The sequence below is a fragment of the Stegodyphus dumicola genome, chromosome 1 (genome assembly GCF_044657685.1).
Source record: "Stegodyphus dumicola isolate Sdum_Otavi_A_Nest chromosome 1, ASM4465768v1".
Taxonomy (NCBI): Eukaryota; Metazoa; Arthropoda; class Arachnida; order Araneae; family Eresidae; genus Stegodyphus; species Stegodyphus dumicola.
In genome coordinates, this window is record NC_140768.1 from 74,420,992 (window position 1) to 74,448,233 (window position 27,242).

General features: G+C 31.0%; 1 protein-coding gene across 4 annotated transcripts in view; it reads right to left on the minus strand.

Moving 5' to 3' along the window:
• LOC118184437 (laminin subunit alpha lam-3-like) overlaps positions 1-27,242 on the minus strand; it is a 358,990-nt gene that overhangs the window by 67,755 nt on the left and 263,993 nt on the right. For 3 of the 4 annotated variants that reach the window (XM_085816270.1, XM_085816249.1, XM_085816281.1), the window contains 9 exons: positions 20,934-21,107; positions 19,177-19,353; positions 11,740-11,864; positions 11,330-11,344; positions 11,122-11,242; positions 7,361-7,501; positions 7,126-7,238; positions 5,292-5,375; positions 798-991 (listed from right to left, as the gene is read on the minus strand). In XM_085816270.1, the coding sequence (XP_085672396.1) occupies positions 798-991; positions 5,292-5,375; positions 7,126-7,238; positions 7,361-7,501; positions 11,122-11,242; positions 11,330-11,344; positions 11,740-11,864; positions 19,177-19,353; positions 20,934-21,107 (1,144 nt within the window). The remainder of the gene's footprint in view (positions 1-797; positions 992-5,291; positions 5,376-7,125; positions 7,239-7,360; positions 7,502-11,121; positions 11,243-11,329; positions 11,345-11,739; positions 11,865-19,176; positions 19,354-20,933; positions 21,108-27,242) is intronic. The other variant, XM_085816260.1, reaches the window with a different exon arrangement.

The window sequence follows — 27,242 nt, forward strand, 5'->3', positions numbered from 1 at the left end:
AATTATTCTGACTGTTCGATTACTTTCCTTTTATTTAAGCCATTCCGAATATTATTCCTTAGAAAGCTAATCTGTGTAAAAATATACCCATTTTTGGAAGTTTATCTACACTTCAGAAGCTACTGCAACTATATTATTATAAATATTCATACATATGCTCATAATATAAGCATAACGATCATAATAAACACGAATATGAATTGACCACGCGGAACTAGAATGCAAATTATTAAGATCTTGATAGAAATTCAGACGTGTGTGGTATTTGGGTGGGCGGAAAAGAATACCGAATGTACCGGAATTTTCTATGGTTTTTGCAATTCTTTGAACAAAAGAACGACGTGCAACTGTCTATACTCTCGCGCGCACCATAGGTTACGTTAATGCAGAGAAAGGGGGAAAAGCTACTTTCGGGAGTATGATTCACCATCTGACGTTCCGTATAAGGATGAAAAGTTGTTTATTTAGTTTCGGCTTTGGTACGGGAGGAAAAATGTGCATTCATTAAAAAAAAGCACTAAAAGCAAAAAATAAGCACAAGGGCTTTAAAGAAAAAGTAAGCACCTAATAAGGGCCTTTATATTTTATTTTCAAATATAAGGACTTATAAGCACTTGTAAGGACGGCTACGAACCCCGTAGTAGTTTAAATTCAAAATGCAACTTACAGTTTCAGAGAAGAGTAAAATTACATTATCAAAATTTAATTAAAATATGAAGCTGATCTTATAATTCCCATATTCCTTTATATATTATGAATGGCATTTTCAAAAATACAAGTTTTCTTGTCTTACATACATTTGCAACCAGTCTGAGTGAGTATGTGACGAGCTTTACACTGAGTACAATCTCTTCCAGTTATTCCTCTTCTGCAATGACACTGTCCAGTCATACGATCACATGTGTAATTCAATGATCCATACTTGTTGCAGTTACACGGTTTACAACTCCCACCTGGTGCTGCAGGAGTACCATAAAATTCTCGAGAGCATCTGAAAAATTTATTAGAAAATGGCAAAGCTATCACATTAATTAAACATATAAAGCATTCCCAAATGAAAAGAAGACTACAATTATATGTAAAGAAATGTTAACAATATTGTAATTACAGTTCAGATGGAACACCAAAACTATAAAAGAAGGGAGTGGATGGCTTTAGCGTAGAAACTCAGGTTGCTGATGAATTTTCCGATTTTCTATGGTGTCCTGCACTTTCTAGTAGCAGATGAGCCTCAAAACTTTCAGAGATTTTTTAAGGGGTCGAACGTATGGAAATCACATGGGAAGATATCAGGGCTTTAAGAAGGATGCTGTAGAACAAGGATGTCAAACTCGCGGCCCAGGCCGCATAAGGACCACAACAAATATTTTTGCAACCCGGCCAATATATCAGCAAATAATAATATATAATAATAAAATAGCATATCGATGAAGAAAAAAATGAAATGTTTACTGCTAAGTAATTAAGGATAATTTATTCAGTGTTGTTAGATTACTCACAGTGAGCTTACACACACACTACTTAAATTACAAATGCGTGTGAGTAGCTTGCGTTCAGCTACCTTCGGCTTTTGGGAGACACGTGCACTCAGAACTTGTACGCATCCCCCAATAGCCAAATGTGGTCGAACTCATGGTCTCAGTTTTCCAATCATAGCTTTGTACGATATATTGGTGCATGCATGTGCATGCACTTTGCTTTATTATTAATTATTACTTAATTCATTATTGTTATGGATTTCATAGTTATTTATTTAGTTAGTTTTTTTTATTTAGAATTGTAATTAGATTTGCCTCATGTTGCCTTAGGAACGCAGACGATTTTTGAAAAGACAGCTGCGTTGAAAGGTTAAAAATAGAACAGCGCATGCATTTAATACCTAATAAATAAATATCTCGCAATTGTTGTTGCCATCCACAAAAATCCAGATATTTATCCAGTATATTCGAGAAATTAAATATAAAGCTTATAAAAGCCGAGAACAAACAACTCATCTCAGTAGTAGCTGTAGTTCTAGCGAACTGTTTGTTTACTTAATGCTGTGATTGATTTCTAGCGATTTCGCTGTGAGATAGAATTAAGTTTCTCTGTTTTGAATTGATTTTTGCTAAACATTTGACATTTTGTGATATTGTTAGAATATTTTTGAAGAAATATTTCAGCATTTTGATTTATCTCTTGTGGAAAGAATAAGTTTTTGTTAACTTTTTAACGTTAACCGTGTTTATTCCAGCCCTTTGTATTCAGTATGTCTATATCAAAACCAAGTGGTAGTAAAATTAAACGAAAAATCGCTGATGAACATAGAACATTCCAAGTAAAATGGGAATTAGAATATTTTTGCTGTGAAATAAAAGATAAAATAATCTGCTTGATATGTAATAATACTATTAACATATCAAAGTTATATAATATTAAACGTCATTACGAACAACACAAATCGAAATATAACAATTACGAAGGATTAATGAGAGAAGAAAAGTTGAAAGAGCTCAAGTTAGGAGTGAAAAAGCAACAGTCCATGTTTAGTAAAGTATTGCAAGAAAGTGAAGCGGCGGTACATGCAAGCTACGTCTTGTCCGAGTTGATAGCTAAACATTCGAAGCCTTTTACTGACGGTGATTCATCCTGGAAATGTGAAGGCTTTTCAATCAATTTCATTGTCTCGAAATACAGTTGCGGAAAGAGTTACTGATTTAGCTGCGAATTTAAGTGATCAGATCAAAGCAAAATCATCTAGTTTCGAAAGTTTCTCCATTGCCTGTGACGAGAGCACAGACATTAGTGGTAAAGCTCAATTAGCAGTGTTTCTTCATTCTTGTGACAAGAATTTTAACATTTTTGAGGAATTAGTGGAACTAATACCGATGCCTGGTACTACCACAGGAGAAGTTATATTTACTTGTGTTTTTGGGATTCTGCAGAAATACAATCTACCTTTGGCAAAATTAAATTCTGTAGCTACAGATGGCGCTCCATCAATGACCGGGAAAAACAAGGGCTTCGTAGCATTACTAAGAAAAACGGTTCAAACATTCATCATATGCATTGTATTATACATCAAGAAGTTCTATGCATGAAAGTAATAAATTTGGAGAATGTTTTGTCATATATAAAAAAAGTTATAAATTTAAAAGATCTCGAGGTTTAAATCAGCGTCAATTCACTGCTTTCTTAAGTGTAGATAGTGAATATTCAGGTTTGATCCAATATGGATACAAGATTTATCTTTCTTGGTTGATATAACCAAACACTTAACCGATTTAAATTTATCGTTACAAGGAAAAGATCATATCATTACGAACATGTTTGACAAAATTAAAGCATTCAAATGTCAACTAGTTCTTTGGGAAAAACAACTTAAAAAGAAAGATTTGACGCACTTCCCGATGTGCAACATGAACAAATCAAGTTTAGATGATACTTGTTCATATCAAAAATACGCAGAAAAAATTGCAAATTTAACAACTGAATTTGAAACGAGGTTTAATGATTTTAGTTTCCTCGAAGACAATTTTTTTTTTTTTTTTTTTCTTCGATTTTTCTCAATAAGTATTGACTCAGTACCCAGCCATATGCAAATGGAGGTGATCGAGATTCAATGCAACTCAAATTTAAAAGCAAAATTCATTGAAGTGGGCATGCCTGAATTTTACAAATATTTACCAGCCAGGTTTCAAAATACTCGAAAATTCGCATATGAAATTATTTCCATGTTTGGTAGCACTTATTGGTGCGAGCAGTTATTTTCAGTCATGAAAGGTAATAAGTCTCCTATTAGAAACCGTATTAATGATGCTCACCTTGGGTCAGCATTGAAAGTTATCACTGTAAACAAAATTTCTCCCGAAATAGGAAAGATAATAGCAGAGAAGAGATGTCAAGTATCAGGACGTAAACATTAAATTTTTCTTGTTCTTTTCTATATAAATATATATATATGTGTTTATTATTGTATTATTCGAAATAAATCTACGTTTCTATGAATATTGATTCCCCCCCCCCGGCCTGTCTAAAGTTAAACCTTGTTTGTTTGGCCCAAGTGTACCTATGAGTTTGACATCCCTGCTGTAGAACATCCCATTGGAATTTTTCAAGGAGCTCGAGAGTCTTCTTAGCCACATGAGGCCACGCGTAGTCCTGCAGAAGTACTATCCGAGAGCTTGCCCTTGTGCTTGTTCTTGATTGTTCATTTGAGCTTCAGCATCGCATTGCAATACTGCAAAGTGTTAACTGTTGCAATCCACTGTATCCAGTCAATGAGTAGAGGTCTTTCTTTATCAAAAAAGAAACTGAGCATCAATTTTCGGGGCTTCTGAGCAGAGTGGACTTTTTTTGAATGAGGAGAGCAAAGATGCCGCCACTGCAGGCTCATCTGTTTGGAGGCAGGGTCAAACTGGTGACACCAACTTTCATCACATGCCACAATCTTAGCAACAGAATTCATTCCTTTCTCCACATACCTTAACAAATGAATCAGGCAAACACCCATTCTCACCATGTTCTGGTTTTCTGACAGATGCTTCGGCACACATTGTGCACAAATTTTGCCATAAGCAAGCCATTTGTGGATTATGTGATACACAGTTCCTTTGCTTATTGACAGTTCAACAGCAGTTTCACGTGTTTTGATATGATGATTCTGCCAAATGAGCTCCTCCACAGCAGAAATCAGGGCACAGTTGGGCAGAAAGACACCTGCTTAGAACATGTTAAATCCTTAATGTTTACATGTTTCACCTCATAATGCTGACACCACTCAAATATGGTGCACCATGTGAAACATTGCTCTCCGTATACATCTTTCATCCTGCAATAATCATGCTCTCACCTTCAGCATGAAAAAGTTGGATAACTGCTCTTTGTGCTGATCTGGAAGAATCGATCATGCAATGGAAACAACTCTCCAGAAATGAGGATATTGATGTGAAGCCATTAAATATGCATGTGCAACTGGGCATACCCCCTTGCCATCTATTGGAAAACACATTAACTCACTAGGATTCGATACAATGCTGCTAAAGCTAAGGCCTCCTTTTCATTTGGGCACACCTCATAGAATTTACATATATGAATTTTTACTTAACAAAATTCATCGTTCATATTGAATAACTTCTTAGCAGCAAATCAAAGAATAATAAACAATTTCTTCACTAAATTACACTTAAAGATACAGCTTCAAATACACAAAAACTTAAACCCTCCTAAATAGCATTATTAGTAAGAAATATGATTTTATTATTTGCCAACTCAAAAATTCAAATATTTTGAAAATATAAAATTGTGTGTACCTTTCACAATGTTTACCTTCATAACCAACTTGGCAGTTAGTACAAACATGATCTAACATATTGCCTTCACAACTGTCACTAAAGCTGTAAAACATTTCTAGTTTTAGTGCATAACAAAGAGATATAGAACACTGTATACATAAATCATCATATAAAAATACAAAATTCTGTTAAACTACTATTACGTTTATTAAAAAATCAAATTACTTGAAAGCATAAAATTAAATGGAAAATAAAAAAATGCACTTATGAACATATACTTGTCAGACTGTTATATTTATGTTATATTATAAACAAGCACATGTTATATATTTTCGCACATATGTGTTATATTTGCATGACTGATCCATTCCTGTGTGGCAAAAAATATTTCACAAAAAAGATACATTATGTAAAATAGCTATTTTTCCAACTATAATTTCTTTACATTTACTTAAGAAAAAGTGTAAACAGAAAATAAACAGACAAATAAAAAAAATATAAATGCAGATATAAAGGAAATGATTAAAAAAAAGCAATGTTTTAAATTAAACAAAAGCTAAATATTATATACTAAAATAATGAGTACAGTAAAACCTCTCAGGTTTATTAGTCCAAAGGGGCTTTGTCCCTGAAAGACTATTGTTTTCATTTTGTGATGAATCACTATACATGTCTGTTTCACTTTTCAAACTGTTGCCACCAAATGTTAGAGTCCTGCATTATATTTGAAGAAATTAAATAATAAAAAATCTGCATAAATGTATGTAGATTTTTCGCATTGCGATAAAACAACGGTACATAGAGCCATCGAATTTTGAATGGTGTAATCCTCCTACGAATATGAGCATGTGGAAGACCAAATTTGAAGTTTGGAATTTGTTTTATTATCGATTTCATATTTTGTGAAACTTTAACGAATTTTTTATTAACAAACTCAAGGATTTCAAAGTGAGCAATTTTGACAGAACAGTCTTATGGGGGGGGGGGAATGATCAGTTATTACAGACATTATGTAAAAGGGGAAAAAAAACTTTTTTATCTCCAGCGTGCAGAACTGTGTATCGGAAAATCTAAAGATATGCTCATTTTAAAATTATTTTGCGACATTGCTATTGAACTGAATTTTATGATTTAAGTGCAAAGAACATCATATTTAATAAATAAAGGTTACACATTAAAAAAAGGCCCCTTTAGATTAATTTAAAATCTGAAACAAATTAAGCATTTTATTTATATGAAAAATATAATAAGAATAATTTCTTATTATACTAATATAAAATATATAAATACTAATATAAAACTCGTACTAATATAAACTTGTATTTTGTAGGATAACAAAAACAGTTTTTCCAAGATATTTCTTTTTAACAGGACAACCTAATGGTAAAAACTTTCTTCATTTAAGAACTATGTCTCATGAGTTAGATATTTCAATTAACAAAAAACTAAAGCAAATAAACATTTAAAAAACTTATTGACAATACTTAAATTGAAAACATGAATGATGTCATGTTACGTGATGAATAGAGCAAGAAGAGTACATTTAATTTAAAGCTGGCCAATAGCTACATGTCAGCTACGATCTACTGAAATGAATTTAGAGCTTAATTCCAGTACCTCAATATAAATTTTCATAAATGAGAATCATATAAAATTCAATTAGTACCACAACATACTTTGGCATACATACATCTTTCTATAGAAATTAGTTTCACATGTGTTGTCCTATAATGAAAAAAATCCTAAAAACTTGCTATGCTTTACAAAATACATAATCTGCTTTAAAAATAACATTTACAATATATGTTAAAATAAAAATTACTTATCATTTAAAATCAATTAAATTTCAAACCTGTTATCAACCAATGGGCATTCACAAGGACGACAAGGACCTTTAAATGGATCCCCAAAAAACCCTTTGGCACACAATTCACAAAATGCCCCAGCTGTATTTTCTCTACAATTCTTGGAGAGAAAAAGATAAAAGAAGAAAAGAAAATTATAGACCTACTTGAAGCCTTAGTTCGTTACACTTAAAATACCTACAAGGCTATCAATTAGAAAGTAATTTAAAATGCACATCTCACCTGACAATAACCAGTTTCAGGATCACACACTTCACTTCTGTTATTGCAAGGACAAGGAACCGAAATACCAATCTGATCTAACAAATCAGTACTATTTTCAAAGTTGAGTTTTCGTTTTCGATAATAACCTTTGCCTGGATCCTAAGAAAAAGAAAATCAATCAGTAAACTATTTTTAAATTACACAGAAAAACTGATGATTTTGAAAATGAAATAAAAAACACAAAACATTCTTATAAATATATGATTATGAATATTATAAGATTATCACTGAAGAATCTTTAGCAAGATTCTATCTAGCAAAAGTACAAATGAGTTCCAAGATACTGCAGGTAAATGCTGTATACCTTCTCATTGTATTCCATCAACAATAGATTCCAGTCACGTGATAAGATTGTTCTGTCAAAATTCAGTAATAGAAATCATAATTTCTCACTAAAATAAAATGAAGATCTTTGCTTACATGATATAGTTTGCCATATATGGTCCTATTGAACTGTGGTGCTTAACCACCAGGGTGCCTGGATGCCATAGCCCTACCCCTCATCGAATAACATGATAAAAGTTTCGAATTATGAGAAATATAACTGAATGAGCTAAATAATTAAATGAGTAAGAGTTTAAATTCATAATTGCTAATAGTTAAATACATATTTTTTACCTTAAGTACCTAATTACTAATCCATACATAATTAACTATTTTATATTATATAACTATATAATTAACTATATATGGTCCTGAATTTTTATTATATCAGACATAATTGTAAGAGTATGCCTGAAATGGCCAAAAAAAAATCTATGTATACTATTATTATCTACACAAACAATTTACAAGAACTTGTCAAATATTTCTTCCAGTTAATAATGAGAATTCACAAAGTCCAAAACCAACAGTAGCATTCACTCTTAAAGTATGCAGATTAGGCACCATCCCCATGCACCAATGCACTTCCAAATACACTTACTTTTTTCTCAATTGTTTAAAAATTAATAACCCATTGTTGACCAGAAACCTTATGATCACAGAAACATAAACAGTACATTAAATTTTATGCAAGTTTATATTTGCTACATATTTGCATGCTACATTTTTATTAATAAATTCTACAGATTATTGTGTTTCTAGTAGCAAAAAATGTGAATCTGTGCTCTTGCTGGGATTAAAACTATGTATCTTTTCAATGCTGGCTAGATGTGTTAACCACTTATACCCCAAAAATATGCATAAAGGAATGTGATAATTCCTTACTTTCTTATTTATTTAAGGACTGGTGAAAGGAGAAAGTGCTTCCACAGGCCCAAGCACTCCAAAAGTAAATATACACACAGGACCAATGATATTCCCTGTTAAGTTTAATTTCATTTAAAAATTCATTTAAAATCATTATGGCAATAAAACATGCTGAAATTTACAGCTTAATATCATTAATAGTAGCTGAATATACTGTAATAAATTTTCCAAGATATTAAAAAAAATATTACTAATTTTAAAGAAAATAGCTTTATTTTTGATAAAAAAAAAGCTATTTATCTATACTGGTGGGGGGAAAATGGGCCTTTAAAAAATTTTAACAAATTACTAGTAAAACTACATGATATGTCCAAACAAATTTTCTGAATATAATAAAATGAATGAACTACTCGCATTTATAAAGTCCTATTAGCATGCATCCTCCTGAAAGAATTTAACATGTGCAGTTGTTTACATACTGAAATTCTCACTGATCCAACAAAAATATAGAAAAACTCACACCAAAAGTGCATGTTAAAGGTCAACGCTCTGTGGAACAGTATTAAAATTATAATGGACTTTTCAACTGCCATCTAGTATTGTTTAACTTTCCGATTTGAAATCAAGTCAGTGGGATCATAGGCCTCAAGACTTGGAAAGGCTGGTTACATACATGATAGCATGGGCCATGAAGGGAGAATCGTCTGATCACATATATGTGATCATGATCCTGATCAGTTAAAAGACGAATGGACAGATACACAAAACCTAACCAACCAAATCTAGTTGTTGACAAATTATTGTTAACCACATTTTTTATTTAGATATTGTATGGACTACAGGTTTTTAAAAATAGTGAATATAAAAAATCAACTGTGACCAAATCCTGAACCACAAATCTTCCAACTTCTAGATGTATTAACCATCTACACTACAACAGCATACAAGAGGAAAAACAATAATTCTTTACAAGTAAATATGGGGAAACAATTTTGAGACAGATAAAATCATAAAGGAAAGAAAATACATCTAAAACACTGTACTAAATTCATCCACATACCCTATGTATTACTACTAGCTCAGGATATTAAAAATGAAAAATTTTGTAACAATAGAGCTAGTTGAAAAATCTACCCTATATGTCATGGAATTCAACTTTTTCTTCAAATGGCATGAGTTTTGATCTGCCTTATAGAAGCAATTCCAGCATAATTGGATGCATTTTATTTGTAAATTATTGCATTATTTAAAGCTTGCTGGGTTACTTATGGTTTTCAGTGCTATACCAAAGAAAATTTAATTTTATGATTTATTTTCACATTTATTTCCATTTTGTTGCTTGCCAGTGGTACTATGATATATGTGTAGTATTTCCATCCTAATATGACAGAAAATGGTAAATGTTTTCATAAGATATTTGTCTTTATTTCATAATAAGATATGATAAAATATAACTATTACCTACATATATTTATAAATTTATAATAACGTTTTTTAATTACCTGGTTTTAAGAAAGGAGTGATATTTTTAGACTTTTAGTTTGTCTGCTAGTTTTTACAAACTTTTCTAAAGCTAAAAAAAATTATCTATATTCATTGAAAAAGATTTAAGAAAAATAGAGAAATTTAAGTTCATGTAATTCAAAGGTCAACTGTTTTGCTCAAAGTTAGTTGAATGGCTAAAGTTGCATCCTAGGTTTAATTTATGATGATAGAATAATCATAATTATATACAGTTTTTCTGTACTATTCTAAATACTCTGTTATAATTAACCATCAAATCAAGTTTAATCTTAGATTAACATTAATTTTGTAGGAAAGCTCTGTGCACATCAAATTTGGTTCAGGTTTTCCTTCTTCAAAGAGAAACATATCTGTCTCATTTTACTGAATATATATCACACATTAGTTGAAAAAAAATTAATAATAAAAGAAACTTGCAATCTGAAGTTTCCAGATTGCAGTCTACAACCACAAAGGGAATTCGACCATTAATTTGCCAGCTGAGTAACCTATATCTTTACTGTTAAATAACTACATAAATAAATAAAAAACACTTCAAGTCCAAAAAAAATTTCAATCATGGTAGGGGAATACAAAAACAAATAGCAATTACAATTACAAAAGCTATGACATTTATTTCTATTTTTTTTAAATTCTAAATTATATATACTCTATGTCGATAAAAGTCCTCACCCAGTCGCTATTTTTGCAAATGTTGGCCGTAGACATACACTTACAAAAATGTTTTAAATTACACAAAGATTCATGTTTTTGTACTTTTAAATAAAAATAATTACAATAAACTCATTTTGTACAAAATATGAAGTCTAGCTTTTCATATGTTCTTTTAGAGAGAAAAATTTTATACTCCTTATAAAAACCAAAAACAAAAGGTTTGATTCTGATATGACAAAACACAGAATAAATACAAAATTCTGGTTACTTAATGAAATTCATGAATCTAAACATAAATTTCAAAAACTGATTTTTTGTGTACAAAATGAAAAATAAAACAATTTATGCACCTGACACGATAAACCTCCATACTCCTTGGGACAATCACAAACTTCAATTCCAACTGCAACATATGGTGAAACTGGATTGGGTGTTATAGGCACAGCTGTTTCCATTCTTACATCTCTCAGCCTATAAATAAAGTAATTTATAAAATAAAGAACATTTAATGTTAGAAAACTTTTAACTATTTCAAGTATAATCAAAATGTTAAAATACCTGAGCAAATGTCCACTGAATTAATGCACAAGGAAAAAAGAAACAAGAGAGTAAAGTTATTTTACATAAAAATAAAAACTTCAACAAAATTTCATTCACGTAATCACTACTTCTATTCCTTCAGTTGATATAATTTTCTCCATTTCCTTCAATATACAAAAATATCTCACAGAAAATTACTCCAAATGAAAAATACATTTTTCAGAAGCTTACTCAAATTCTTTCATGTCTAACATAAAACCCAAATTTTAATAAGCTTATGAAACACAAAGTATATAGAATATAAACATCTTTTTGAAAGTGAATGCAATATTTTGCATTCTTTTAATTTCAATTTTGCAACAGTTCTTTTTTTAAAGCTATTATTTGAAAATATTCTTATTTTTTAATCACATAGTTAAAAAATTTACCTTGCAATTTTTACATCTGCACCTTCAGTTGCTCTGATAAAAATATGTTGGACATTCTGAAGAATAAACATCATAAGCATTCTTGTCACAGGAATTTCAGGCACTTCCAACTGTGACCATTCATCCTAAAACAGTATTTCACAATGTGTAAACATATAAATATCCGCTACAAAATTCACAATGTGTAAGCATATAAATATTCCCCATAAGTATTTCACAATGTGTAAACATATAGATGTCCACCATATATGTACACTGCTCAAAAAAAAAAAAAATGGGACAGTGCTATATCTCCCATTCTACTGGGGCGATTCACAAAATTCAAATTGTGTTCTTCATGTCTCGAAAGCGCGACTAAGGATATATATTAGATTTATATATAGCACTATTCTAACATAGGTATTTTGACACAAAATCGGACTTTTTCTGAAATAACGTACAAATTTTTTTACATATTTCGATTCCACGACTCAAATTATGCCAGAATACCAAGTTTTGTAAAAATCGTACGAGTAGTTTTTGAAATATTAGCTCTCAAAATTTTAGCTCCTCAATGTTAATTGAATTTGGCAAATATTTATTTATATCTCTTTTTTTATTAAACTTTTTTGATTTTTTCTCTCACATTTCGAAATTTAGGTTCATTCCAAATAAAATTTACCCCTTTTTTGAGTTTTATTTTTTAAATTTCTATTTTTAAATAATTTTCATAAATTTTTCGAAAAAAATTTTGAATTATAACCTATAAAATTTTTACCATCATCTTAAAGTAGGTATATTTTTAAGCATATCTGCAAAAAATTAGACTTTTTTATTCAAAATTTTCTAAGATATACACAAATTTACATATTTTCGCATTTTGAAATTTGGCATCTTTTTTTTTGAGCGATAATAACGCCAAATGTGGTCTATGGATTTTTGTTACACTGCCACAGCTATTTTTAACCTTAAATTTTAAGTAAAATTTTACGGAGAATTAATTATGACATTTTTTCCCTCAATGATGCGTAATAAATATTTATTAATACTATATGAAAAACTATTTTTTTAAATAAATTTTTTAATTTTTTTTTTTTTTTAAATAAGAGTAAATTTTTACCTTCGGCGTTTTATCGTCTGCTACTTTACTTCGTTTAAATCGAATTGTCTAAAACTGAGAATTTTCGTTTGATGTTTATTTGAATTTTATGACATTAACTGCACAATTTATTTCTAAACAAACTGATGCTTTTGAAGTGGCTGAAAGAGCGGCTGGTACTATCATCCATATTTTTAAAGCACAGTATATTTTTAGAGAAACATAAGATTTAGAATGATCATTTTTATAAAAGTCAAATTATGATATAAATATACAACCCTCTAGAGACTGAATTAATGGAAGTTCAATGGTTATGTAGAAATGATCTGCAGCTACTTAATCGCTGGATAAGTCAGCAGATTCTGTGGACAAGTAAGAATAATTATATAAACGACACCGAACATTCTGAATTCAATTAGCAACGAGGATACGATGTTTATTAAATGAATTCAAGAAGTTTTAAAACATAAAAAATCAACTCATTTTTTATCCTAAAATGTATTTTTGTGCGTAGCGTATTTTCATTATTCTAATTTAAAATTCTAATAATTCTTAAAATTCTAATTTAGAATGTAATTGTCAAGAACTGATTCCTAATCATCAGTAATATAATAAGTAATTATTACGGTTATTAATAAATCCTTCTTATAAAGTAATTGCAAATATTTCAAAAAACTTTCTACTAGATTAACATATTTCTACTAGAAACTAGATTGCACACGATATTATTTATTTGCACTTCAATTCTTAACGTCAGTTCTAGTAGAAATTGCAAATCAATTATATTTAACTAAGGATTGGATTGGATTGGATTGGATTGGATTATTTAATTATGGCAAAGCACACTAGGGCTATCTGCCTAAAGGGAGGTATGCCTTCGTGGATGACTTTCTAAGGGAAACTGGCTTGTATACACGTTACACATCAGGAAAACCACGAAAACACCCATGCAACCAGCCCGTTCGTGGGATTCGAACCTCGGACCGAACTACCAGTGATCAGCGTCTTTACCGCTCGGCCGTTTGTGGGCCTTTATGAATTTGGAAGGCGATAACTGTATTTAAAATGATTGTCAGAAATACCAAAATGTTTCGAAAAGTTGGATACTTTTTATATACTTTCAGAATGCTTAAAGAAAAAGAGAAGAAAAATAAATTTTTTCGTAAAATTTAGTCTTTGTATTTTTTTTTATTTAAAACTTTTCAATGTTATGATATTTGATTCTTGCGATTTCAAAAATAAAATATTTGACTAAAATATGAATAACATTTTAAGAAACCAAATGTAGGATAAAATTGTGTAAAGCAATGGGCACAATGATAAAACTGTTTAAAGCAGTGTATGCAAGTCATCCTAAGTTAAAATGTCGGTTATACATCTCTCTTATTTATATATATCTTTTCTGAACGGAACATTGAAAGGCGTGTAAAACTGTGCTTTACTGTATTTTCACTTTTAATACAGTATGCAGTTTTCAAACTCATCGTAGTCTGGGTTACAAAGTATTCTTCCGAAAGAAACGAGTTCAAATAAATAAAATCAAATTCTGGAAAATTGATATTAATAAATATATTTAAAATGCTCAGTTCGAAGAAATAAATAGAAAATTTTAAAACAATTATCTGAAGAGACAATGCAACACAAACAATTAAAATAAAAGTATAAAAATTTAAAAATTACCTAAAATAATAACTCTGACGAAAAATATATATAAAGAAAACTATTTGAAAAAAAATAAATGCTGCACCTTTATTTACGCAGTTCGAATAGGTAAATAGAAATTTTTAAAACAGTTATTCGAGAAAAAAAAAAAAAAAAAAAAAAAAAAAAACGTGCAACTTAAACAATTAAAACGAAATTCGAAAAAGAAAAAATTACTTAAAATAATAAGTTATAATTAAAAATATAATATAAAGAATATTATTTGGAAAAAAGGAACGATGGTGACTTTTTTTCCTCTGACGGGAAAGGAAACTAGGTTGCCATATATTAAGAAGTTCGCCAAGTGAAGTATTCTTGGCGCAAACTGACAAAAAAGTGCCAACATAAATTTGCGAATTTCTCCGTAAATTTCGCTCCAAATTTTACAAAATTTCATATTTAGGCGTAATTTGAGTCATAGAATCGAAATATGTAAAAAAATTGGTATGTTATTTCAGAAAAAGTCCGATTTTTTGTCAAAATACCTATGTTAGAATAGTGCTATATATAAATCTAATATATATCCTAAGTCGTGCTTTCAAGACATGAAGAACGCAATTTGAATTTTGTCAATCGGCCCAGTAGATCGGGTGATATAGGACTGTCCCATTTTTTTTTTTTTTTTTTTTTTTTTTTTTTTGAGCAGTGTACATCATTTGCTAATATACATTTTAAAATAAAATAAATATACATTTTAAAAAATCATTGCTAAAATAAAAAAATGAAATATTATAAAAGCAACTTTAAAGGAATTAAACAGTACCTCATACCAAATATACTAATAAGCATAAAAAAGTACATAAAAGTTCCATAAGATACACACTGATAGAATTTAATACTGATAGATTCACAGAGATAAAATTTCAGCTTTCAATGACTGTCCATTTATCAGCAGGTAAAGCAAAATTATCATCCATAAATATTAGGAAACTATAGTTTGTATTACCAAAATGCTAAAATAAATAACTTAGGATGATGAACATGTCATACATAAAGCCATAAGATGTCTGTATTTATCTTAATCTAACACAAAGTAATAAATATAATATACAAGACAATATTTTAATTTGTAACAGCTTCTATATCTCCTTTTTAATTTGTCAGTTATTTCTTTCAATCCAAAAAATAGTAAAATACATATAATAAATCTTTCTTAAGTGCACCATTTCCAAAGTAATGATTATCATATGATAACAAAATTAACCTGACACATTAGCTTATTCATATATCAGCAAAAGTTAAAACAAAATCATTTATCTGGTAGTATTCAAACAAAACTTTTATTAACAAACTATAACAAATCAATAAAAGATTAAAGCAATAAAAAATGTTCCTCAATTGAGAAATAGAACAACTTTACAATTTCTTCCTTCATTAAGTAATCATGTAGCCTGTAGCCTACTAGCTATCAAAACTGAAATGAATGTCTATTTCACATTCACAATTCAACGACATTATTATATGATCATGTTATAATAATGCTTCAAATAAAAAGAAAGTTAGAAAATAGAAAAGTCATATTTTATCCTTATACACTTATGGTACTAAAAAAAATTAAAATGCAAATTAATATACTACAGCATATACATACAAATGAAAACAGATAGACAGATATATATCCTTGACCAAAAATATTATGCAACCCATAATAATACATTTGCAAACAATTTTGATGCAAATAAAAACCATGTTTACTACCATTAAACACAAACAATATTCTATATTTTAGTATTTGATTAATGTAATTTCAGGCTGAATCACAACAGCTCTTCCTAGGAAACTATCCATTAACACTTTTCCCCATTTATACCATTTTATACTTGTTCCAGAACAAGTTTTAAGATTCTCTTAGGATGTAACCGAAGGTTGTTGTAACTTTAAAGGTCCAGCAAATGCTCTATTATATTGGAAAATGGGATGACAAGACTGAATTCAATTTTGCTATTTTAAATCTAAAGCATCAAAAACCTTAATTTATGGCATGGTGCATTATTTGTTGAAGACACCATTCATTTGATATCATTGAACATTGTAAAATTACAGTTCTAATATCTGTAATAGTATTTATATACTTAAAATATATCCTAATTTACTAATTTAATATATACTAATTTATTAACTATATAATATATACTAATTTAATAATATACTAATTTATATACATTTGTTAATTAAAACTTCACAAATGAAAGCTTTTGCATGTATCAGTAGCCACAATGAAGCTCCATGTCATATTCCCACTTCCATATTTTAAGCTGAAGATCACAGTTTGTGCTGTAATCTTCCCTTCTTAGTCGCACATTTATTATTCTACATTTCTTTGTCTCACATTTGAGTATCAGTATAGCAAACACCTAAGCAATATGAACTTAGTATGAAACTAATTATGTTAAGACAGGATTTCTACTGCTTAGGCAGTACTTTTCTGTTCCTTGACTTTAGTCCACAGCAGGCATGATGAGAAGAGGCTTGAATGGTTTCCTGCAGCAGAACTTGAGGTAGAGATAAAAAATAACGAAGAAAATGACATCCTTTTAAGAGATTTAATTTGTAACCAAAAATATTTTGGGATATTTAGGAAATAATTTCTACAAGATATAAAAACAAAAACAAAGATTACCTAAAAGTCTGATTATTTTAAAAAAAAAAAAAAAAATTGTTTGACGAGTCTTCTGCAAATCTCTACATGCTAAAGAGGATTTTTGTCTTAGCTGTTTATTTTTTTTAAAGCTGTGATTTCTACCTGGATATGCAACCTTTAACATCAACTATTGTTAAGCCTCGTTCTTAGCATACAAGCATTATTTGGATACTCGCTTTTTTCTCATAACTATGCAGCCAGATCAGAAATTTTACTTCAGTTTTTCATTTAGTTTTAAATAAAACCATCATTTTTACAAAGTTATCTTTTCTTTGTCAATTTTTTCCTACTTATATAAAATTATTCTTATTATTATTATCATCATCATCTACAAACTTCTTTTTTTTCCCTTTTAATATTTCTAACCAAACTCCACAGTGTATCAACTTCAGTCTTACGGTTTCCTAGCTTATGTAAAAATTTGCAAAATTGTGCAACAGTTAATATAATGCAATGAATGAAGTTTCCAGATGTTTCAAAAGAAATTGTATAATTGTTTGAAGAAAAATTGTTTGCATTTCATTATCTCTTTTGAAGGTATATGAAAAGTATGGAGATACATAATACTACTTTGGATAATACTATATATGAACAGTTGTGGCCTTGTATGCACAACCTCATTTATTTGCTTTACTGTAGTCCCAATCGTAACATAAAAAAATCATAAAATGAATGGTTTTTGATTATAAAGTGCTCTCTAAACTTTAACTGTACATAATACGGTGAAATCAGCAGTGCAAACACATTCAATACTTCCTTTCCATAGTAATCCTGATAAAAAAGATGCATGATTTCAATCAATGTTCCATTCTTTATGCAATATTTTCATAGAAAGCTTGATTTTTGTTACTTTTTCATGCCTTGAAACTACATATAGCTGGAATGGTATATAATTAATTTCATGGCTGGGAATTTTTTCCATTGCTTTATCATCTGTAGAGAAACACGCTAAAACATCTCAGTCAGTCTGTTACTTTTAATGGTATAAGAAAGAAAGTACACTGTTAATGCAGTCAACAAAACTATTTATTTATTTTTAATTCTGATACTGTTTACTGAATGTACTTTATCATCAGCATAAAAAATTGACAATATTCAGGCATTTTATTCAAGTATTACATTACACACCACATGTGGCTTCAGCATTATCTGCAGTTTCCCATGCCTACAGTACATTTTTTGGAATGCATTACTCTTATACGGTTATCGCATCTAATGACTTGTGAGAGTGGGAAAAATGTTTCCAAGAAATAAGCATTCATTCACCTACCACTGAAGGGTTCCCAGTCGAAAGATGTTTCGTTAAAAGCCATATCCCATCTAGCTGCATGGGGCATTTTGAAACTGAATTGAAAATGCTTTGTTTGAAGTTTTGAAATCATACAATTTTTCCAAATATCTAATTTTTGCATAAATCAAAGAATCAGATATCCCCAAAATAAAAATTCTGGGGAATGTCTGTTTCATTGCACTGTTGAGGGTAGCTTGTAGATATGATACAGGTTTTAGATAAAATGGGAAGAACTGATGTATAATATACATATGTATGTATGTATGTATGTATGGACCATGTACCTATATACACACACATGTGAGAAACTAAAGTGAATAAAGAGATATCACTGGATAGAGAGATTGATAGGTAGACATATTATATTGTATTTGCCCTTTCAGTAGCAGCATTCATTTTGCGAATTGTTCTCTACATCACAAAAATTCTATGGCACTTTTCTTGTTAGAATTTCTTACAGAGAAATTATTTCCCATTAAAAAAATTTCATACAGACTTTTCTTATTATAGTACATAATGAACTAGCTAATTTACCTTTATTTCTGTACTTCTCCTGTTCTAGGACATAATAAACTGAATTTTCCCAAAATGAAATGATAGTACAGTAAAAGTTCAAATTATTTTACAATAAACTGCATGTTATAGTAGGTAAAAGAATTAAGATTAATTAGCAAAACAGACAAAATACAAGTAAAAAAAATACAAAACATGTTTCATAAATTTTACCTCATGCAAACGAATACTATATTTTCCACCAGTAACTGGAAGAAATGGTGAATGGACAATGTTACGATTATTGCCTTCAATAAGAATAAGAGGATACTTGAACAACAATGGATCAGGATACCGACTAGAATGATGACTCTCGATGTGAAATTTCAGCACACCATTGTACGATCTGGTCTGAAAGCATGTTAATAGTTAATAAAAGCAATTTCTAGCACACAAACATGAAAACATCAAAATATTAAAATCTGCAATTTATTTACAATCAGAAAAGGAAAGCATTTCTACTGAAGCACTCAGACTTTAGTAATATACTGGGTACCTGCAAAGGTTCAACACAAACTGGAACTCATTTAGGATTGTGTATAGTCACCATATGGTCAATGACTTCTTATTATGTTTCCGGTAGAAACCAAATTCCATGCCTCAGGTTTGTATTTGAAGAACTCACATAAGGCAATTTTTGAAGCCTCCATCATCATCAAAGGTTTTCTCAGTGATTGAGTTTTGCAAAGCATGGAAAAAGTGGAAGTTTGTGGAAGCCAAGATGGAAATATTGCAAGTGTTATAAAACCTCCTAATCAAAGTCTAGTAATTTTTTATGTGTCATCACATCAGTGTGTGATTTAGCATAATCATGCTGGATGATAAACTCTCAGTGATTCATTAGGCTTGGCCGCTTCGACCATAATGATTCTTGCAGTCTCTCCAGTGTTGACAGCTGAAGGTAGCATGAATGGTTTTATTAGGTTCCAAGACCTCCCAATGAATTATTCCTTTCACAATCAAAAACATATTTTTGGAATAAAGTCCTTGTTTGAACGCTGATCAAGGCAGTTCAGAAATGGGACACACAGTCCTGTGAAATTTCATGTTCTGGTACATGATCCTCTTCTCATCTCCTATGACAGTCTGTGTCAAGAAGTGGTCATTTTTGTACCAGGAAAGCAAGGGAACAGATGTCATGACTCACCCCTTTCAATGAATTACACTCAGCTTATGTGAAACTCAGTGTTCGAGCTTTATGGTAAAACTCAGTGCTATAAGGCTTCTTTCCATTGTTGCTCTGTGTACTTGGAAGTTTTCTAACAATTCCTCTACAGATGGATTCGGACTGACTGCTATGGCTTAGTCAAGATCCTCTCAGCGAAATGATGATGGAAGTCCATACCACAGATGATCTTGGCAGATTCTGTTGTTGTCCCTGATCCAATGATATGTGCTTTCGCGAATTGCATCCTTACCATACACTTGCTTAACCAAGGCTGCAGCACTGCCCTTATCAAACAGTATACAGTGTCTGATGTTCCTCTTTGGTCTCCTTTTTATGAAGCTCATTGTAAAAGTGGTTATTTAAAAATAATTAAAGAATTTCATTCCAAAATGGTTATTTAAACATTTAGCTCCACACATTTCTAATCACAAGTGTATTTATCTTATCATCAATTTCTAAAGCTCTCAAAGCAGTAAATTATATTACAGTGTGCAGGATGTATGACATTTTTTCATAACCACTATAAAAACAATATTACCCAAATATGTATAGTATTTTTACTAATCATTTTGTATTGATTATCAGCGATTCAATTATGAGATATAGAATAGTGCAAAATGCAATAGTAGGCAAAAAATGACTAGAACAATTAAAAAAGTATAAAATAAATGCAAAAAAATAATTACAAAAAATAAGTGTGGTGTAACTATTAGTAGAAAAGTTAACATAAAAGCTACAAATTAAAGAAGATCTTTGTATTAACCTTTTCTCCTAAGAACTCCTTCGGCAACATCCAATATATAGGCTCTTGTAATACAAAACGTATTCCAAGTTTTACATTGCCAGTTTGTCCAGGAATGAGTAGAAATTTCTGTGATGACAATCCAAGAGGAGTATTTCCTAATTCAAATTGAACTTCTCGGCGTGGAGTAGTGATCTAAACATTAGTTTAATGCATAAGAAAACTGATAATACATCTGGCAGACATAAAATAAAAAAGAAGTTACAATTTTCTTTACAATATACTCTTGTCTTCAAATAATTTAACAATATAACCAAAACGAGTAAGTACAATATGACTAAAAAGAATATTTTATCAATGTGATAGTATCTGGAAACTAATTTTGTATATGTTCACACAGTTCCATTTTCAAAACGAAATGTTTTTCAATAACATCATTCATGAGTTTTGTACATTAACTTAATATTCCATGATTATAATGCAAGAACAAAAACTTTATTCTGAATAATTAAAAAAAAATATTTCTGTATTCAGTTTTAACTTCATTGCAAATTGACAAACTACATAAAATGTAAAATGAAATTCTAACAAAATCTGATAAATTTTGCAACAATTACGAGGAGGCATTTTTATATAAAAGAAAAGCAACTGCACTTATGAAATAAATATACTATAGCCACAAATTTAAAAATCTTTACTAGTGAATGATGTAAACTAAATGTATAACAAAATTTAAAAAAAAAAATTAAATGCAGTTTTTTTACAAAAAATTGTCAATTATTATTTTTTTTTGCCAAAAACAATATGTTTTTTATTAAAAAAAATCTAAAAAAACTTTTTTATCAATGCAAATTAATTATGTGCTAATGAAAAGACTTCAAAATAAAGTTGTATAATTTTATCAACTACATCTGTGTTATAAAAGATATCTTTATACAAAATAAATATATTTACTAAACATAGAACAACTAGTCTTCTTCAAGTTCCATTAAATAAATTATTAATGGGCTAAATAAACAATTGACCACAAAAATAAACTAAATTTGCCAAAAACAAACTGGGCATAGCCAATTATATGAATTAACTGAGATTTAAAAATAGCCCCCCAAAAAGTCTGCAAAATTAAATCCACCTTTTGGTGTGTGTGTGTGTGTGTGTGCCAGGGCACATGTGTGCGTGCAAGCACTGTGTACATAAAGCAAAAATTCTCATCGCACAACCTCTGGAAGAGATTCTTAATTCTAAGAACATGATTAAATGATACTGAAAGTCACTGTTAGTCATGCTCTCTCAAATGACCATATCAACAAAAGCCAAAATCATATGCAATTGTGAATGGTTACCTTGAGATTAGACACTATTTACAGTACTATGGCAACCTTATTTCCATAGTTTCACTCTGAATCGTGATTGTGGAAGAAAGGAGATTTTCCTTCTCCCCCCCCCTTTTTTTTTCCAAGAGCAAGAGGAAAATAAAAAGTTTACGATAAAGTTTGAAAGCTGTAAATTTTAAAATTAAAGTAAAGTAAAAACAGCAACATAGCAGCTAAAATAAACCAAATACTCTCTATTTACAAATATGCATGCTCATTCAAGAGCAATGTAACTAAATATGGAGAATATAAATGCTCATTGTTGAATACGGAGATCTAATCCTCTGAGTCACTGTAAGTTCCCAAAGAAAATTTGATTTAGCTTTTTATATCCATATTTTGCCTTTTTAAATCTTCTTTCATTCTTTCCTCCAGCAGTCAGTCTATTTTTATTAGTAACATGCTAACTTAATTCTCCTAAAGTTCTTATCTACCACAATAAGGTATCCAGAATTAAAATTAACAATACTTAAATTATTACAATTAAATCTTTGGAGACTACTAGTCTCTTAGTGCTAGGAAAATAGACAGTTCTTATTTCTACCATCCTTTGAAAAGTATGTTATGTTGTACAGCACAAGAAATGTATTCCTTCATTTTTCCACTCGTATTTTGCAGCTTAATTTAAAATGTCAGAATCCTTTACTTTGAAAGATAAGAAAGAGTATACACCAGGAACAATAAATTTCAGATTTTCTTATTTAACAGTTAAATAAATAATGCACTGAAATATATGATACACTTTATTACTACTTTGTTTAAAATTGGAAATATTGCATTTGCAAAACTAATTAACTAAATTTATATTTGAATAACTGATTAATCAAATTTAATCATATTTATACACATTAAACAAATAGCTTATATTTTGAAACATTGGCTATTACCTATAGTTTCACTTATCTACATTCATTCTTGGAACATGGATATAATAGTCTTAATGTAAGTGAGCAAATTTTATTTTTTGCACTTTTTTATGGATTATATTTTCCATAAAACAAAATATATTTTCTTCAACAAAGTTAAAACCGAAATTATTCTTTTGACAGTACTAATTTTGAGACTTCGAAATGTCTGAATTTCAGCCATTTTAGATTTTGGAAATTTCTGGATTTTATATTATCAGTTAAAATCTAGTAAGATGGCATACAGACATGACAACATTGGAACCCCTTATTGTTTAGGTTATATAGAAAAATGCTAACTGCCTCCTCACAGTGCCAGAGCAGGTGCAATTGGTGTGAGCTCAGTTGGTGTCAGAATGTAAGAGGGGGGAGGCAAAAATTTCAGAATTTAGAGGAGCACCCAGCAGTAAAAATTAGGGATAGTTGAATCTTTAGAATCTGGAAAAGGCACTGAGCAGTAAAATTTAGGATCAGTGAAATCTTTACAATTTAAGGAGGTATCAGGCAGTAGAATTTAGGATCCACAGAGATTGCACCATGCGGTGAAATAGATAAGACTGGTACTGTACCCCTTCACATCCACTCAAGGACTGAAAGTATCATCCTAGCCAACATCAATACAAGGTCAATTAATGCATTCTTACTGCTGACAGTGCGACCCCCCAGCCAGAATGTGTTTAAAAATGATAAGCAGATTAAGGAATCTTAGTTAGTCAAGAGAAAGAATGGCATATATTGCTCACCTGCCTCATTTTCTTATTATATTCGCCATTCCTAGAATATATAAGAGAAGATTTTTTGGACCAGAAGGAGCAGCCTTGAAATGGGGTTTTGCATCAGTTCACTATAAATGGTGTATCATTTTTCAAATTGTTTTCATCAAATATTATCACCCTGTATTATTTTTAAAAATTAACTTACGAAGAATATGCATGTACACTGGTAAAATAAATTAAGAGAATTTCCATATTTCATCAAATTGCATGAAAAGAACTGAACTGAAGGAAAAAGCACTGCTTCTAGATAAAAAAGCAAATCTTGTAAGGCAAATATGTAACCGTACACGTAAGTGGAGCCAGAAGAAAAACAGGCTTTAAATAAGCGCTTGGAGGATAAGACGAATTGCGTTCGCTAGCACACCTCGGCGAATTTCTTGGTGTTATCCTGCAGCAATAGGTTAAATTCACATCGGTACAGTAAAAATGAGTAACCACCAATGTTTAGATGATGGAATGAGGTGGCAAATTGTGGGGAGGCTAGAGGCAGGCCATTCGCAAGTCCAGATATGCAGAGAGTTTAATTCAACGCCCAGTGTCCTATGTAACCTATGAAAAGAGTTCCAGGGTACTGGATCCATCGAGAGAAAGCCTGGACAAGGTTGTCCAAGAGTCACGACGGCCAGAGAAGATCGAGATTTGTCCCTTTTAGCGAGCCGCAACAGAGGGGCTACAGCTTCTCAGGTCTCTCAGGACTTGGTATGCAGCCACAGGAACCTGCATAACAAGGGTGACTGTTTCCAACAGACTGAGTGAGGAAGTGTTGTTTGCCAGAAGACCGGCTGTTTGCGTTCCGCTCACATCTATGGACAGGAGAGTCCGATTAGCATGGTGCAAGCAGCATAGCGATTGGAGTACAGAGCCATGGGCGACCGTTCTGTTTACCGAAGAGTCCCGCTTAAGCCTAAACACAGATTCTTGCTGTACTTTCATATGGAGAGAGCCAAGGACCCGCTGCTTACCCTCCAATGTCCGCAAAATCAACAATTATGGCAGTGGCGGTGTATTGTTCTGGGCAGGCATCATGTTGGATGGCCGCACACCTGTCCAGGTCTTTGACAGAGGCTCTGTGATTGGTGTGAGATATAGGAATGAGGTCTTGAAGCCCTATGTTCGCCTTTTCCGAGGTGCAGTGGTCCCCGAGTTCGTCGTACAGGATGATAACGTGAGGCCACATAGAACTCTTCTGGTTGACAAATTTCTCAAGAGTGTGGATATTCGCCGGATGGATTAGCCAGCCAGGTCTCCAGACCTCAACCCTATATAACATGTGTGGGATGCTCTGGGGAGGGCAATTGCAACTCGCAATCCCACTCGGAGAACCATCTAGGAACTGAAAACAGCCATGCTGAATGAGTGGGACCAATTGCCGTCAATTGGTTCCATTGATTTATCAGTGCCTGTACAAAGGCACTGATAAACTGCCTTATTTCCAGCATGACATCACGCTATTTCCAGCATGACATCATGCTGCAAAGCCTGTATGGCTGTAAGAGGGTGTCATACCCCATATTAACCCATTTCTTTAGTGTCTTTTGCAACTGCTCTTTTAGACCTTCAGACTCCCATGAATGTTACAAACGAACATGTGTGTCTATTATAACTTTTGAATGTTTATTTTGTTTGTATTATATCAACTTATGTTCACACCAAATTTTATTAAAATCTGTGAAGTAGTTCTGGAGATCACAGATTAAATATGAAAATTCTCTTAATTTCTTACACCAGTGTTTGTATGTCCCTTGCATACTGAAAAATCAATGATACCTAGAGCCATCAAATTTTGAATAATGTGGTCCTGAATTTTGAATAATGTAGTAGTAAACATGTGCATCTGAAAGCCTGAAATTTGAATTTGTTAATCATTTATTTCATATTTTGTAAAACTTTTAATAAATAGACTAGAAGAGAAACACGCTAATGTGACAATCAAAATCGTAAAAAACAACCTTATATTTAGCATAGGTATAATGAAACACTCAATCGATTTCGAGGGCAGCTAAAGGTCCCTCCTCATCAGGAGAAAGAAATACATAGAAAGAAGAAAATAGGAATCACAGAAACACGTGGTGCTTATCAGCACTGCACGTGGTTATAACTAGATTTTTAATCAGAGTTGCACTGGCCGCCTACTTTTACTGAGCCAGGCTGTCTGATCAAGCATTACTATCTTAATTCAATTATTTTTGCCGATAGATGGCGTTACCTCCTCGCACTTGGTACTACCAGAGGGTATAAAAATCCGTTCAGTGGTTGCTTTCCATTATTTGAAGTTCAGATTTTGAGCGTAATGTGCATTTGCCCCTCGCTCCCTATTTTAACTTCGCTAATATTTCTTTATGCTTGATCAGACAGCCTGGCTCAGTAAAAGTAGGCGGCCAGTGCAACTCTGATTAAAAATCTAGTTATAACCACGTGCAGTGCTGATAAGCACCACGTGTTTCTGTGATTCCTATTTTCTTCTTTCTATGTATTTCTTTCTCCTGATGAGGAGGGACCTTTAGCTGCCCTCGAAATCGATTGAGTGTTTCATTATACCTACGCTAAATATAAGGTTGTTTTTTACGATTTTGATTTTAATAAATACTTTATTAACAAACTCAGTGACTTGAAAGCAAGCAGTAGCAACACTGTTTGAAATAAATCACCTTTATCTTCAGAAGCAAGACTGCCTAAAATATTTATCTTTCAATTTTAATTAACAAATCTGCTCTACAACAGCAATGTGTTACCACGGCCAGAAATAAAATACTTTTACTTTCCACACATCAGCATGTTTCCATTCAGCAAAATCCTCAGACGCTTTCAAATTTAATCTAAATGGTTTCTGAGTAATAAACTAAGCAATTTAAAATCAATAAACAGAGTTCTTAAGAATATTTTGGTCTTCTTTTTAATGAGATTGAATTAAATAAACATGTATTAAAATCATGAAATGTCTAGTTAAAAATACTCCATACTTTTATGAAATTTTGCAAGCTGGACTCATTAAAATCATTATATACTTTTTCTTTTTATTGATAACTATTGTAGGTTGCTGGCCATGAAAGCACTAGTTTTTAAAGAAAAAATATAGCAAATACAAAAATATGTATGGCAACTTCTAACACTCTATCAGAAATTCTAATGATTATAATTCTAATGATATGATATAAGTCTAATGATTCAAAATATTTTTTGATTTTGCTATTGAACTCAGTTTTATGCAGCATAAGTGCAAAGAATGTGATATTTAATAAATGAAGTTAACACATAAAAAGCTAATAATAAAAAGGA